Source organism: Vombatus ursinus, unplaced genomic scaffold, assembly GCF_900497805.2.
Source record: "Vombatus ursinus unplaced genomic scaffold, bare-nosed wombat genome assembly UNPS02009824.1, whole genome shotgun sequence".
Classification (NCBI taxonomy): domain Eukaryota; kingdom Metazoa; phylum Chordata; class Mammalia; order Diprotodontia; family Vombatidae; genus Vombatus; species Vombatus ursinus.
The window spans coordinates 1-16,658 of record NW_020949602.1 but is presented as its reverse complement, the minus strand read 5'-3'; the positions used below and the strand labels follow the sequence as shown (position 1 = coordinate 16,658).

Here is a 16,658-nt window from a genome sequence, read left to right as displayed (position 1 = left end):
ATTTCTTTTGCTGGACTGACATAGATGTGGGGGAATTGAAAACCAAATGAGGTCATTTGTAAAACAGTGCACTGTTTCTACAATCAGATTAAACTTTTTTTTTTAATCTGGGAGAATTGTGCCATTGTGGTCTTTTAATAAGGAACATGCAGTGCTAGTCTACCAAAAGACATTTATTAAGCACCCCACTACGTGCCAGGTACTATGCTAAGCACCAGAGATACAGAGCCAACAGTGAAACAGGTCCTGCCTTCAAGGAACTTAAATTCTCCTGGGAGAGACATTATAAACACCCATAAGTAGCTATAGAAAAATACAAGGTGGGCAGCTAGGTGGCGCCGTGGATAGAGCACCGGCCCTGAAGTCAGGAGGACCTGAGTTCAAATCCGACCTCAGACCAAACACTTGACACTTACTAGCTGTGTGACCTTGGGCAAGTCACTTAACCCCAATTGCCTAAAAAAAACAAACAAACAAAAAACAAGGTAATGGCAGGGAGTGGTTGTAACCTGGGGTCTATGAACCAACCCATGGATAGATTTCAATTTCAGGGAGTCTGAACTTAAATGGGGGTGGGGGGGACTTACATCTTTATTTTCACCAACTTTTGGTTTCCTTTTTATTTTATGTATTTAAAATTATGTATTTAAATTAAAAAACAAAATTATGCATTCCTCTATATTTTATTTTATGTATTTAAAAACATGATTTTGAGAAGGGGTCCATAGATTTCACTAGACCGACCACCAAAGTGAGGCAGGAACAGAAACAGCTAAGAACCCTTGGGCTACTATATGTGGGAATCAGGAAGGGCTTATTTTGTATATCAACAAGCCCAGGGCCTTTAGTATTTTATATATTATTGACTCATGGAATCCTGGATTTAGCTCAGCCCAGTACCCTCACTTAACAGATGAGGACACCGAACCCGTGTGCAGAATTGCTGAGCTGGGATGGAACGTGAACCCGGTGCTTCCTGGCTCCAAGACCAGCACTCTCTCTGACCACTCGTAGCCAGAGAATCTCAGCACTGGAAGGGACCACAGTGGTCATCCGTCCTCTGCTTGAAGACCTCCAAGGCAGGGAACTCGTTCTTTTAGGCAGCACCTTCAGTCTTTGGACAGCGCCACTTGCTTCAATTTGCTGCCTCTTTCTCACCGTTCCTGGTTCTGGGGCCAAGCAGAGTAAATGTAGTCCCGCTATTGAATGATAGCCATTCATATAATTGAAGATGGCTATCCTGTGTCTTTCCTCCCACCCCACCCTCCAGCCTTCTCTCCTCCAGGCCAATCATCAAGCCACATATGACCTAGACCTTCCTCATGCTGGTTGACTTCTGGACACTCCAGTCTATCCATAACTTTTCTAAAATGTGACCCTCAAATCTAAAGACAGTACTTGAGATGGGATTGACTAGGGTAGAGTTGTTGTTCAGTGATTTCAGTTGTGTCTGAACCTTTGTCAAGAAAACACCAAAAGGGGTCACAGAGATACTGATGTAGTGTGCCATTTTCTTCTCTAGCTCATTTAACAGATGAGAAAACTGAGGCAAACAGGGTTAAATGCCTTGCCCAGGGTCACACAGCTAGTAAATGTCTGGGGCTGGATTTTAAATCAGGTCTTCCTGACTCCAGGCCTGATGCTCTATCCGCTTGCCTTATTCCTGGAAGCTATACTTCTCTTAATGCAGCCCCAAAACATCTGTTATGCTATGTCTCACCGTTGACCCATAATGAGCTTGTGGTGCACCAAAAGCCCCAAATTGTTTTCAGATAACTTTTCATTATTCCTTCCATCCCCATCTTGTACTAGTGAAGTTGACTTCTCGAACCTAAAGATAGGACTTTACATTTGGAGACAGTGTGGAAAGGGGTTAAAATTAGAGGAACTGGGTTTGAATTCTGGCTCTGTCACTTGTGTGACCTTGGACAAGTCACTTACAAATCACTTAATCTTATTTGAGCCTCAGTTTTCTGTTCTGCAAAATGAGAATTTTAAACAAAATGGCCTCTTTCATCCTTTCTAGCTCTAAATCTATGATCCCAAGTTATTTTACCTCTCTGGGCCTCAGTTTCCTCATTTGCAAAAGTGAGGTGGTTCAACTTGATGGACTCCTGCTCTAAATTTATGATCTTGTAATTTATCTCCACCACATTTCACTTTCTTAGAGTCAGTCTAATTTCCTAGTCAAGATCTTTTGGCAGCACAGTGCCTGGCACAGAGTAGGTGCTTAATAAACATTTGGCTATTGACTATTTGGGAATCCTGTGATCCAGTGGGTAAGCTATCCTTCCCAGCTTGGTGACATCTACAAATTGGAGGAAGGCACCCTGTCTGCCTTTCTCTAAATCACTGAGAAATGTTAAATAGCAAAATGCCCACTGTGTGCACAGGGATGTGATAGTTGTTGGAAGGACGAAAGTTTAGATAACACACAGTCCTTGGAGCTTAGAGTCTAGAAGAATATCGAGACAAGTACTAATAGCAATACTATAATCAGCTGAGTATACAGTAATACTACTGATTCTCCTTATTATAGGAAGGAATGTGCTAGTAATTGAACTATCTGAAAGTGGTATGAGGGGCAGCTAGGTGGAGCAGTGGATAGAGCACAGGCCCCAGAGTCAGGAGGACCTGAGTTCAAATCCAGCCTTGGACGAATAACACTCACTAGCTGTGTGACTCTGGGCAAGTAAGTCACTTAACCCCATTGCCTAGCCAAAAACAAAAACAAACAAAAGTAGAATGAGCTGCCTTGTTAGAAAGTCAGTTTCCTGGGGCAGCTAGGTGATGCAGCGGATAGAGCACCGGTCCTGAAGTTAGGAGGACCTGAGTTCAAATCTGGCCTCTGACCAAACACTTGATACTTACTAGCTGTGTGACCCTGGGCAAGTTACTTAACCCCAATTGCCTTTAAAAAAAAAAGTCAGTTTCCTGTCACCAAGGGTGGTCAAGCAAAGACTGGATAACCACATGTTAGGAATATATTAGAGGGCATTCGTCTCCTCTAAATCTAGGCACAAAATTAAACTAAATGTTTGCTAAGGTCATGGGCTCCTAGATTGATGGCTGGAAGGGAACCTAAGAGGTCATCTAGTCTGACTCCTTTATTTTGCAGTTGAGAAAACAGTCTTATAGAGGCCAAGTGACTTGTCCAAGGACACTCAGGTCATAAGCATCAGAGACAGGATTTAAACCCAGGAAATATGATTCTAAATCTTTCCACTGTCTTACACTAGGAGTTGAACCAGCTCGAGGGTATCATAATTCTATGCTTCACAAATGCCATATTGATTTAACATTTATTAAGCACTTAATGTTCATAAGGAACTGTGCTCATTACTGAGAATACAATTCTGAGACAAGATTCTAACCAGCCTCCAAGAGCTTTTAGACCAATGGGAGCAGGGTGGGGGGCGGGGCAGGGGAGAAGAGACATGTACACAGACAACTCTTACGCAAGGGAGACGGTGGTTCATGCACAACAAAAGTCCAGGCAAAGCACTAGGAAAAATTTTAGAAGGGGGAAATTGTGCTGTTTGGGGGTCAGGGGAAGGTACATTTAGGAAGGTCACTGGGGAAAAGGTGGCACCTGAACTGGATCTGGGACCCTGCCAAAGGTAAACTTGAGGTAGGGCTGTGAAGAAAACCCATGACATGCTTTCTAGCCACTGGACCACACTGCCCCAGTGACTAGCTTCTTTGTGTATAAGCAATTGTTGACCTTGGTCAGATAAACAATCTACAAGGCTATCCCAGTTAATACAGTTTTCTGAGTAGAATCCTGTCAGCAGCAGCCAGGAATCCATATCAGCCTTCTTAGGGCTTAGCATTATAGTTGTGTTATAAATGAACTCAGTTGGGAGAAAACTGGAGTCCAGTTTGTGATCACCATCCATTTTAAAACTTTATTTGTCAATATAACACACATTTTTGAAAGTACCTACCATGTGCAGAGATTGCCACTAGCTAGGAGGAATTTGAAATAGAAAAAGTATAGCACACACCTCCGGAGGCTACCTCCCCAACTTGGCACTCCCAGGTGAGGTCCCAAAAGGATGGTTGCTGCTCAAAGATTCTTGGGAACCCTGTGGATCTGCTGGATTCCTAAAGCTATGGCTCATGAGCTCCCACCAATGGATTTGTTACTAACAACGAGCCAGCAGACATAATTAATTCAATGGAAAAGCATTTATTAAGATGGCATACGAAGAACAGGTTGTTCAGTTGTGTCCAACTCCTTGTGACCCCATTTGGGGTTTTCTTGGCAAAGATACTGGAGAGGTAAAGACAGAAGCTACCAACTTGGGGCATCCTCCCTGACAAATACAGGTGTCCATGGGAAAAGTGGGCACAGATTTTGAGTGTAATGGTGGTGAGGCACACAGAGAACTCATATAGCCAGGGTAACTTATATCTCCAAAACTCTACCTCAGGATCCTTTTTCTCCTCATGGAGTTTTCACAGACCTCACCTCTTGATTTTCTGGGCTAGTTCTCCCCTGAAACCACAGTTGACTCTCTTCTCTGGTTCTTGAAGCCACCTCTTTTCTCTAGCCATTGCCTCTCTGTGTCTCTCTGTCACTAGAGAGTGTTTCTCATCTCTCTGCTGAATGGATTGACTATGTCCAGAACTCTTTTGAACTGATTAACTAACCACTGGGTAGGGTATCTGTTACTGGGCAAATCACTCTGGTGCTAGACATAATAACTAATGGAGAGAAAAAAAGGAGAAAAAACAACCCCTCCTCTCCATTCTGGTGTAGGAACAGTGGTCACACCACACAACGTGCTCCTGATATGTATCCTTGAAAAGCCGGTGAGCTCAGTCTCTTAGGAATCCAATCCTCACCCTGCCAGTGGCATTCACCTTTCTGACCCAAAGAAAACTTTTCCTACTTCCTAAAGGGATAATGGGTGTTAACACCTGTGAACTTTGTTAACACATCAGTACCTCAACACCTTAGTTATCTGTCCTTTGCCTTCTGTGTCTATATCATATGAGGATGGGCTAGGAATCGATTGATCAGAGACCAATGACCCCCAATATAATACTTCAAAGAAGTATGAAAGTACCTTCAATTGTAGTATTCATATTGGGACCTAGAAACGGGATTTATTGAATACCAGCAGAGTGCAGTGCAGTAGGGAGAGCCTGGGCTCTAGAGAAAAGATCCGAGTTCAAATCCTGCCTCTTATTCCCTATAGGATCTCAGGCAAGTCATTGAGCATCTCTGGGCCTCAGTGACCCTATCTGTAAAATGAGGGGATTGGTTTCTGAGGTTCCTTAGTTCTGTGATCCTCTTGTTCAGATCACAGAATAAGAAAGAACCCTCAACCCACCAGGGCTCTCCCCCATTAGCTGAAGGGAGTCCACTTTTGACCTGTCACAAAGAGTCAGGAGGCATTTGGTTCTAGGAATAACTGCCCCTAATAAGTGTTGGTGACCAGAAGCAAGTCCCCTTTCCAGTTCTTCCCTCAGTTTCCCCATCTAGAAAAACAAGGGAATGCACTGGTCGATCCCCAGGGATTCCTTGCATTGCTAACATTCTATTACTGTTAGAGGCAGCCAGGTGGTGCTGTGGATAGAGCCTAGGTCTGGAGTCAGGAAGACCCGAGTTCAGATATGACTTTAGATATTTACTAGGTGTGTGACCCTGGGCAAATAAGTCACTCAAACTCTGCCTGCCTCAGTTTCCTCAACTATAAAGTGAGGATAATAACAGCACCTACCTCCAGGGTTGTTGTGGGACAAGTGAGAGGTAAGGTGCTTAGGACAGTGCCTAGCACCTGGTAGGTGCTTAATAAATGCTTATTCCATCTACCCAATAGTCCTAGTGTTAAAGCATTTGAAAGGCCTGGTGAATATATCTTCAGTAGCCACAGGGTGCCTCCAGTCTTAGACTTGGAATCACAGCAGTCCTTTGACCCAATGTCTCTTTGTCTCTGTGTACTAAATGCTTTGCCTCTGGAGCTTGTAGTGGAGAAAGCATCCTCTTTCCATCCCTACATGGGGGAGCTCTGCAGTCAATCCTTGAAGAAAGCTAAGGATTCCAAGAGGCCAAGCTAAGGAAGGGCTGCATTCCAGCCCTGTGGAACACGCAGCAAAGACCAGGGCATGGCTGATGGAACGCTGAATTAGGGAACCTCAAGTAGACTGGTTCAGGGGGAAGGTGGGATGTATCAAGAGTGACAAGGTGCATGGAGCGGGGGGGACCCCACTTTGCTTTACAAAGGCGATATTAAAGTTCTCTTTTTGAAAATCACTAGCCAAGCTTGGGGGTGGGGTGTGCTTCTAACAAGCGGCCCTCACCCCTTAAAGGACTGAAGCATCTTCTCAATGAACAGAAAGAAAGAAGGTGGGCTGGAGCCCTACTGTGAGGGGCTTAAGATAGCTGTCTAACTGATGGGGTTTGAGGGGGATCCAGGAGGCAGTAGGGAGCCACTGAACGTTTTTGCTGACTGAAAAAAAAAAACCAAGCGTCTAAATTCACAGTAGATGGGAGTTGAGCCAATAGCACAGAAAGAACACCAGGGGGCAGTGTTTCCACAGACAAGTCCTTTCTCCTAAGCATCTTGGAGGATGCCTGAGTGACAAGCCCTACTGTGTGTGTGATTCATTCAATAAACATTTGTTAAGCACCTACTGTGTGCCAACCATTTTGCTAAGCGCTGCCGCCACAGCAGGACCAGGGCTACCAGCCACCTCTTCAGTCCTGCCCCACCTGCTTCACTCTTATCTCTGTTGAGTGAAGACAATAATCTCTTAACCCGATTTCAACATACACTGCAACCAGTTGGAAACTGACTTTCTTTGGCTGCATTTATTGAGGCATCTTCCCAGGAAAGGGGGAGCGAGGTGATGCAGTAGATAAAGCACCCAGCAATACCCGAGTTCAATTCCAGCCTCAGACATTTACTAGCTATGTGACCCTGGGCAAGTCTCTTAACCCCGTTTGCCTCAGTTTCCTCATCTGTAAAATGAGCTGGAGAAAGAAATAGTAAACCACTCCAGGAGCTTTCCCAAGAAAACCTCAAATGGGGTCACAAAGAGTCACACAACTTGCTTGAACAACAACAAGCTTCCCAGGATGACCTTGAAGCTGCCACCCTTGTCCCTGCTGGTGTTCTCTCCTACTTCATCTGACCCCAGAAGACTGCATTGGGGTATCCCACTATTATCTGCTACTAACCCTCAGGGCAGAAACTTGCCCTTGGTGCCAAAGCTCAGGAGTGAGAGTTGAAGTACCTAGAAGGCAGGGATTGTTTGGGATTTTTCATTATTTCTGCTCAATGCCTAGTTTAGTGCTCTGCTTAAAGTGATCACTTAAAACCAGATGTGGATTGCTGAAAGAATAAACAGCCCAGGGGGTTTTCTAACTCTTGACTCTCAGCCTCCACCCTGGAAGCCTGAGGAAAACACATGCCTGGTGACCCCCAGGTATACTGAGAGGGACAGCAGCTCACTTGAAAGCACATAGTTTAATGTATTAGGTGGGAAATTTTTATTAAAAAGAGAAAAACACTATATACATCCTAGAATGATTGACCATGTAACATTGTCTTTTTATTTTATACAATCGGAGGAATTGTGTCCCTGACCACCTGTAGCTTATTTCAAAAGCTAGTCAGTCACTCAACATGCTAGGCACTGTGCTAAGCATTGAGGATGCAGAGAAAGGAGAAAACATGGTCCTTGACCTCATAAAAATAATGTTCTCGAGAGGGAGATGAGATGAAAATAACTATGTGCGTCCAAAAGATATAACCAGTGTAAATGGCCAAATACCATCTGCAAAGCACTTAGTATAGTGGCTGGCACACAGTAGGTACTTAATAAATGCTTGTTCCTCTTCCTAAATGGAAGGTAATTTTGGAGGGAAAGTACTGGTGGGGGGGGTATGTTGAGAAAGGCTTCTTATAGAAGGTGGGATTTGAGTTGAGTCTGGAAGAAAGCCAGGGGAGCCAGGAGGCAGAGATGGAGAAGGAAGCTTGCCAGGTATGGGGACAGCCAGTGGAAATGCAGAAAATGTGACAATAAGGGGGCCAGCGTCACTGAACCATAGACATAGAGTACAAGGAAGGAGGCAAGGTGCAAAAGGTGTGTGGTAGGAAGGAGCTTAATTGGGAAGGGCTTCGAACACTAAATCGAAGGTTTTATATTTGATCCCGGAGATAATCGGGAGCCACTGGGGTATATTGAGATTGGTTTAGTAACATGGTCGGACGTACTCTTTTGGGAGGCTCTGAAGGCAGGTATGGGAGAGAAGAGGTATTAGACTGACTGCCAAATTGAAGGTCTACAGAGCTGTTGTGCTGACCTCGTCGTTGTGTGGCTGTGAAACCTGGACAGTCTCCCAGCACCAAGTGAGGAAACTGAATCGCTTCCATTTGAATCGTCTTAGGAAAATTCTGAAGATCACACGGCAGGATAAGGCACTGGACACTGAGGTCCTTTCTAAGCTGAACTGCCAAGCATCCAAACCGGACTACAGAGAGCACAACTCCTATGGGCTGGCCACATTGTCTGAATGCCAAATGTATGCTTGCTTAAAGGACTACTTTACAGAGAACTCATACAAGAGGGCAAATGCTCATGTGGAGGTCTGGAAAATACAAGGACAATTGCAAGGTCTCTTTGAAGAACTTCGGAATCAGTTGTGAGACATGGAGACACTGGCACAGGACCACCAAGCGTGGCATGACCACAACATAGTGATATCATTTTGGTCCTCTCTGAACACAAAGGACAACCACTACTACTTTTGCACAGACTGTAAGAGGGAACAAAACATGTTAGAGGAGGCCTTTTGAATCAAAGGGAATGGGGATGGGGACAGGGAACCGGAACTGTTATCATTTCACAACATCTTAATGGACTACCTATGTAGAAATCCCCCAACCATCTGGTGTCCTAGTGGATAGGAAGGAGAATGAAATTATAACAAACCATGTAAAGTGGATGATCACATCTACCGCTGTAAAACTGCTCACCATCCTTGGATGAGAGACATCTGCCTTCTGCTCTAAATGCTTATTTCAACCCTGCAGTTTTGCAAAATGGACATTTTTCACCACGGTAAAAGTATGTGGTCACCTGCCCTTGAATAGGTAATGTCTCTCATCCCAGTAAATATTCCTTCAGAAAGTTCCCCTTTCCTCCCTTGAATGATTCCCCCTTCCTCTATTTTTCTATCCTCTGGTGGAAACCCCTTTCTGTTAAAGGCGTTAATCCTGAATTGCAGCAGAATGCTGACTTTTGAATTTGCGTGCTAAGCAAGCCCAAACTTTAGAAAGCCAAATCTGCACGCTAGAAAATTGAAGCTGTGGGCATTGGATTAGATGTATCAGAAGAGGACAGTGAATATGTCCCATGCCAAAAGTCTTCAAGAGGCTAAAACATTAGATGGAGAAAAGTGAAACCTCAGGATTGGTTTGGAGCCGGTGATTTCATCGGTGTGAGGAGTTTGCTCTGCCGATACAGGTCAGAACCTTAAGTTGCCCAGGGCACTGACGGGTTAAGTGATTTTCCCGGGATCACACAGCCAGGATGTGTCAGAATGGGATTTGAGCCAGAGTTTTCCAGGTGATGAGGCTGGCTCCATTACGTCAAGCTGCAAGATGGCGATATCCATACTACACCTACGTTACAGCGTTGTCGTAAGGATGTGATTTTCAAGTGATGGAGCAATGCTGGCTACGATTGTTGTTGTGTCTGGCCTTCGTTCTGGAAGGGGACCATGACGTCAAGGAGTTGATGACATGACCTGCAACGTCACCAGCCTCACTTTCTCCTCCAGAGCCGTCTGGGTTCAGGGGAGAGAGATATTCACCGGGACGATGGAGACGGCCCTTGTTGAGTTTAAGATGTCAATGGGATATCCATTCCAAGACTAGAGAGCAGGGAAAGGCCGCTCCTCTCTTCGCTGGGAGGGACTGGGCAGCAGCAGAGGCGGCTGGGGATGCTGGGCACAGAGCTGTCCGAAGTTTCCCAGGCCCTAGATAAAGCCCAACCTGAGATTCCCTGCCGCGCATGCGGCTCCTCGCGCCTCGCTCGTGGGCGGAGCCAGGGCGGTGACGCAACGGGGAAGGCGGGGCCAGCCTGCGGGCGGAAGAGAGGGGGCGCGGCCTCGGGCGCTGGCTCGTGACGTCACTGCCACGCGCCCCGGTCTGAGGAGGTGCAGTCAGGTGGGTGGAGGCGGCCGTGGGGCCCTCGGCGCGTCCCGCGGATTGGGGCCCAGCTCGCGGCTCGGCCATGGCCAGCGACTTCTACCTGCGCTACTACGTGGGGCACAAGGGCAAGTTCGGCCACGAGTTCCTGGAGTTCGAGTTTCGGCCGGACGGTGAGGGGGGGAAGTGGGGGCCCGGACTTGGGGGGGGGGCAAGAGGGGCCTGGGGGGCGGGGGACTGGGCTGGGGGGACACAGGGGAGGAGGGGTAAGGGGAGGGTCTTGGGGTGCCGGGGTCCGGGGCTGGGCTAGGGGGCACACGGGAGAGCCCAGACTAGAATGAAGGCATGGGAAGTAGGGGGGCAGGCTGGGGACCCCAAGCTTGGGTTTCCTAGGATGCTGCCAGCCCCCACCCGATGGGCTGAACGCCCCTCACCCCTGGTAATCCCGGGTCAGGGATTATTGGTTTGGATGTTTAACTAGTAGGGAGGGTCTACAGACCTCAGTTTCCTCTTCTGTAAAATGGGGATGATAATGCCCCCTCCTCCTGGGGTGGGAAGCAGATGCTATAGGATTGTCCGTTTTACCAGCCTCCCTCCTGCCTGTCTCCTGCTACCCATGTGCTGAACCCATAGATAGTAAAGGCCTCGAGGGTGGGGACTGTTTGGTTTTCGTCTTTTTTCCTGGTGTCCGACACTAGCAGGAGCTTCATAAATACTTGTTTCATGGTGCCGGGGAGCTGCAGTCGGACCAGAGTGGAAACCGGGACGGGGAGCAGGGAATGGGACTGGAAAGTCTGCCAGCATTCGTTCAGCACCTACTGGAAAGGACAGGCTTTGCAGAGAGGGGAGAAGGAAGTGGAAGCGACCCCTGAGATGGTGGCAGGGGGCTGAGGGTGGGGTCCAGGAGCCTGAAGCCAGCCGATTGTTCAGGGTGCTGGCTTCCCCCTCGGATCAGCAGGTGGCAGAGTGCACCTGTGATTGTCCCCATTTTACAGGTGGTAAGTGAGGCATTGTGATTCACTTCTGTCTTCTAGCTTCCAAACTCAGGGAACTGTCTATGGTTCTATTGCTGCTTGTCTGAGAAGAGTTTCCCTTTGAATGCCTTTCAGCAAGCTTTAATTAAATGACTACTAGGTGTCAGGCGCTGGTCGAGGCATTGGGGACAACCCCCGTCATCCAGGAGAGTCCTTTCTACTGAAGGGAAAGGTGTATCCAGATGACTACAAAATTCATACAGAGTAAATGCAAAGTGACTGGGGGAGGGAATCGAATTAGCTGGGGCTGTTGAAAAGGAAGGCTTTACTTTTCCTTACCAAGCCTAACTCCCCCTCCCTCCACTAAGCTGAATGTATCACCACCTGGCTATTGAGAGGTTCATGTGCTACATACTCTTTAATACTAGTTTAGACCATCAGAGGTGGTAGGTCATCTTACTCCACCTCCTCGTTTTATCAGTGAGGAAACTGGGGCCCAAGTATGGGAAATGACTTGGCCAAGGCCATAAGCAGGAAATTAATAGCAGGACAGTGACAGGAACCCAGGTGCCCTCGCTCCCAATCACTGTTTTTCATAAAACTCAGGTGATTTTATTTTTCTTTGAAATCTTATAGAGGTTGACTGTGTCACTCATTTGGTGATTAGTAATCTAGTAAGTCTTGTGACTTATATTGTCTTGTATATTTTGTTTTTTTTTTTTTGTTTGGCTTTTCGTGTATTGACTTGCATCTCCCAGTGAATCATTAAGATCTTGAGTCTTGGAATCTTTTCTTCAAACATGTTTTGTGTCATAGCATTTATTTTTAAGATCATCTAGCCCAGTCCCTCATTAAAAGCCATGCGCTTGGCCAGGGTCACCTAGGAGGCAGGAAGCAGTCAGGATTCAGACCCAGGTCTTCTGACACCAAATTCAGTACTCTTGGCCCTGTATCATCTTGCCTGTGCCTGCTGCAGGGCCCTGGGCACAGAGGTACTCAGTAAATATTTCTTGATTTGATGTGACCTGGTTTGATCTGGCTCACCTGATTTGTCATAGGGATAGACTAGAGAGCCACAGCTTGGTTACATTTGGTGTCTATTTGGGATGTGAAAGTGTGGAGTTCCTTAAACTAAAAACCTGTCAAGTCCAGAGGGTTGGTACCTTCAAGTTATAAGCCTTAAACCTGACAAAGCTGGCTAAGGCAGAGTTAGTAGAGCGCCATATTTGAAGTAGTTAGAAAAGCAATGCACTTGAAATCTTGAAACCTTAGAGGCCAATCCATATATGAACAAGAAAGTCCTGCTCAATATACCTGAAAGGTCATCATCCGTCCTTTGCTAGAGTAACTCCTTTGATGGGAAACCTATGGCCTTAGATTTTTATTTCTTTCAATTTTTTCAGCCAAAGACAAGGTTTATTAGAACATCCGTCATATTGGGCAGACTCTTAAGGAGTCTGAACGTTGGTAAGCTATTGGCTAGATTATAAGAATCCCAGCCTGGCCTTAGATTTTTAAAACATGGAATCCTACCTAACTTTTATCCAAACTCTTGGAAATGAGCTCTCCTAAAATCCAGATTGCCTGTCAGAATATGCTCAGATTTCCTTCCTCATCATAGACTCTGAGCTGGAATGGTTAGTGACTTTCTCCCAAGGCTCCTGTCATTTTGACTCCATCAACCTGCTCCTTCTTGTTGATGTACATCAGCTCTAGAGTAGAAATTCCCTGGCTTACTTACCTTTTGAAGGATGAAATTATCATTAGGGCAAATCAAGAAATGACGAGCTCCTCAGCTTGGGCGGGATGTCTAGCCGATGGAAGTTGTCTTCCATTATCTACCCATCACTACTGTAGGATTCTCCTGTGCTAGGCTTCTGCTCCATTTCTTCAATTTCCCAGCCTGCTCAGGTGGTCTGCAGATTCACAGTGAGCATGGTTGGTGGCTAGACCAGATAGCTCCCCAGGTACCAGAGTGAAGTGCCCCCATGCAGGGAGTGGAGCAGTGGCAGCACCAGCGATATTCTGAGATCCAGGGAGCTGACAATCAACCCAGAGGCCTCAGCTGCCCGCACACAGTGGGCTCCTTTGCCCATCTTCACTTGAACCCGATACTGGCTCTCCTCCCATAATGGTGTTTTGTGGCACACAAAGCTCCTGCCCACGACAGGAGGGGAGGAGAGGTGGGGAGAGGCTATCTGCTTTGGAAGAGGGAGCTCCTCCCTGGGAGTTCATAAAGACCAGCCAGTAAGCAGACGTGTCCTGCTCCTCTCCATCCATCTCCTGTTTCTTTGGGATAATTCAGGCTTTTGCAGGCAACGTGGCTTGGTGAGCTCAGGCTCAGTTCCTCTTGCCTGTCAGCGGTTCCCTTGGCATTTGTACGTGGGCAGCTGAGGTGCAGGGTTTGACCCTTTTTCATCTAGTGAAATTTCTGAGTATCTTGGCTGCTATTTTCCCGCCAGTTGGGCAGCTTGCTCCTCTCGGGGCTGCCTCAGAGCCCAGCCAGTACAGCCCCAAGGATCCTTGAACTGCCATGTCCCTGAGTGGCCCCCCACCTCCACCCTATTCCCCTGCCTTTTGGAACCCAAATCCCTCACCTGGCAGCTTCCCCCCATTGCTTCCAGCTGTGTCCTGTGGAGCCAAGCAGAACAAGTCATTCCTTCTTCCTCTGACACCTTTTCTGCATTTAATTACATAGTTTGCTGTCATTTTTCACAATGTAAGTTTTTCCCTCTGAATGTCAGCCGTGGCAGTCATAAACATTTATTAAGCACCCACCTACGGTGCCAGGCACTGTGCTGAGTGCTGGGGAGACAAAGAAAGGTAAAAGACAGTCTCTGCTTTCTAGGCTTTCAGCAGCCTCATAGGGGAGGCAACTGTAGGTGGCTATGTACAAAGCAAGCTATATACAGGAGAAACAGAAAATAATTAACAGATGGAAGGCATCAGAAATACGAGGGGATAGGGAAGGCTTCCTGTAGAAGGTGGATTTTAGATTAGGACTTAAAAGAAGCCAGAGGGATCAGTAGTCAGTGGAAGAGGGAGAGCCTTCCAGGTGGGGGTGGGGGCAGCAGTAGGGGGTTGGGAGGGTGGTGGTCAGATGGGACGGCCAGACAAAGTGACTGGAGCTGAGAGACAGAGGGTCTGGTTGGTGGAACAGCTTGGAAGCTGGTGTCACTGAATGGAAGAGTATGAGGTGGGGAGCAAGGTGTCAGAAGACATGAAAGTGGGGGAGGGGTCACGAGATGCTTTGAATGGCAAACAGAATTTTATAGTTGACCCTGGAAGTGATATCGCCCCCTTGGACCTGGAGTTTGGGGGTGGGGAGGAATGTGGTCAGGCCCACGTTTGACTGAGACTGCTTTGGAAGCTAGGTTTTACCAGGTTGTTTTGTTTTTGTTTTTCATAAACTGAATATGATTTTTCCTCCTTATAGGAAAACTGCGCTATGCCAACAATAGCAATTATAAGAATGATGTGATGATCAGAAAAGAGGTGAGAGCTTTGGGAGGGTCCCCCATCCCCTAGTGTCTAGGCTGGGGTGCAGGGTTCAAAGGAGGCAAAGAGGTTTCCCAGGCAGAGTCAGAAGTGGGCCCCCTTGTAGCCCAGGGCAGATCCTCTGCCAGTCTGTAGCCAGTGTAGACTTTGTCCTCTGGCTCACTTCTAGGCTTATGTCCATAAGAGTGTGATGGAGGAACTGAAGAGAATCATCGATGACAGTGAAGTCACAAAAGAAGATGATGCCTTGTGGCCTCCACCCGACAGGGTGGGCCGGCAGGTGAGTGGGGAGGGGGACAAAGGGGTCATGCCTCTTCAGGGTGGGTCACTTTCATACACTCTGGTTTTTCAGTTAGTCTTTTATCAATCCAGTGAGTGAAGCAATCCCTCCTTGTGAGAAGCTTACATTTTACCTGAGACAGGGGAGATAACAAATATGTATGGTGGTATAAAGAGAGTAGTTTGGGTACAAGGGAGTTTGAGAAGCAAGACAATAATAACAGTCAAGGGGATCCACAAAGGTTTTGTAGAGACGCTGGTACTTGAGCTGTCAGGAAGGGAGAGAGGGAGTCTGTGAGGCAGAGATGGGTGGGGGCATTCCAGGCATGGAGAGGTTGGGGGTGGGGGTGGGGGTGGGGAGAGGGGCAGGCAGTGGTTTTAAGTGGGCACAGGTGTGAGGTGTCATGATGTAGAAGTGATAGAGTCAGATTTGAGGAAGGAGGGAGGAGTCCAAGATGGCGGATATGAACCTTTGTGACTGGATGGGTGATGGGGGAGTTTGGGAAAGGGCTGGGCTTGGGGGGTAAGAGGATGAGTTCTGTTTTGGACATGTTGAGTTTGAGTTGCTTACGGCACCTGTGTGTGGAAAGGTCCCTTAAGCATTTGGTGATGCAGGCCTGGAGTCTAGGACTGGATCTCTAGACCTGGGAGGTGTCTGCATAGAGGCGAGAGTTAAACTCTTGGCAATTGATGGGGTCACCTTGAGAGAGAAAACAGAGGGCATAGGACCAAGGCCAGGGGTACCCCCACCCACTTGTATGTGATTTAGGGAAATGGAATTGCCTAATTAATGTAGGATCCATATTTGCTTCTGTTTTTCAACACAGACACCAACATGTTCGCTAGCATGACTCCATATAATAGGCATTTATTCTGGTAAAAACTTTCTGTAGAACACAACATAAGACTTAAATGTCAAGAAACCACTAAGATTATGGTCCCCTTTATTCTTGTGTGTGGTGACTAGTATTTGGATTGGGAAGGGCCTTGGAGACCATCCAGTTGCAAGACTGTAGATTTGGATTGTGAAGGGAGAGATTGTCTCTAATAGTCCCATTTTTCAGATAAAGACACTGAAGCCCATAGAGACTGGCTTATTCAGGGCTCATATGAGCAGCAAATGGCACAGCCAGGATTTGAACCCAGGCCCTCTGTTTCTAAAGTCATATTTCTTCCCCTATTTCGTGCTGGCTCTCATTCTCTGAGGAAACTCAGGCCCAGATATCGCAAATGGCTTTGTGGAAGTTGGCACCATTGGAAGGTTCACATCCACCATCTTGGATTCCTCCCTCATTCCTCAAATCCACCTTTGTCACATCTGCTTCCATGATATCACACCTGTTCCCACTTAAAGCCACGCCTCCCCCTCTCTCCTCTCCCAGCCCTGAATGCCCTCCCTCCTCACATCCACCTCACAGACTCCCTCTGTTCCTTCACGACAGCTCAGGTACCCAGTATAGCTGGGCCCAGAGCTGAGGTCCCTCCACACTAACATACTGGCTGTCCCTAGGAAAGTCTGGCTTCTCTGTCTCAGCTTGTGTGGATGTGATCAGGCAGGTCCTGGACTCTGGAGAATCAATTTTCTGACAACTTCTTTTGTTAAACCATTCCTTTTCAGGAGCTGGAAATTGTGATTGGAGATGAACACATTTCTTTTACCACATCCAAAATTGGCTCCCTTATTGATGTGAACCAGCCCAAGTGAGGGCTGCACCCACCCGTGCACAAGTAGCAGTGG

The 16,658-nt window shown here is 47.1% G+C and overlaps 1 protein-coding gene across 1 annotated transcript; it reads left to right on the top strand.

Annotated features, from left to right (window-relative positions):
* Positions 1-10,200: 10,200 nt before the first annotated feature.
* LOC114036279 (protein mago nashi homolog) lies at positions 10,201-16,621 on the top strand (the record flags this gene model as incomplete). Its single annotated transcript, XM_027852723.1, has 4 exons — positions 10,201-10,342; positions 14,580-14,638; positions 14,811-14,921; positions 16,539-16,621. Coding segments are annotated over exons 1-4 (341 nt in total), but the record flags the coding sequence as incomplete, so codon positions are not given.
* Between the last annotated feature and the right edge of the window lie 37 nt (positions 16,622-16,658).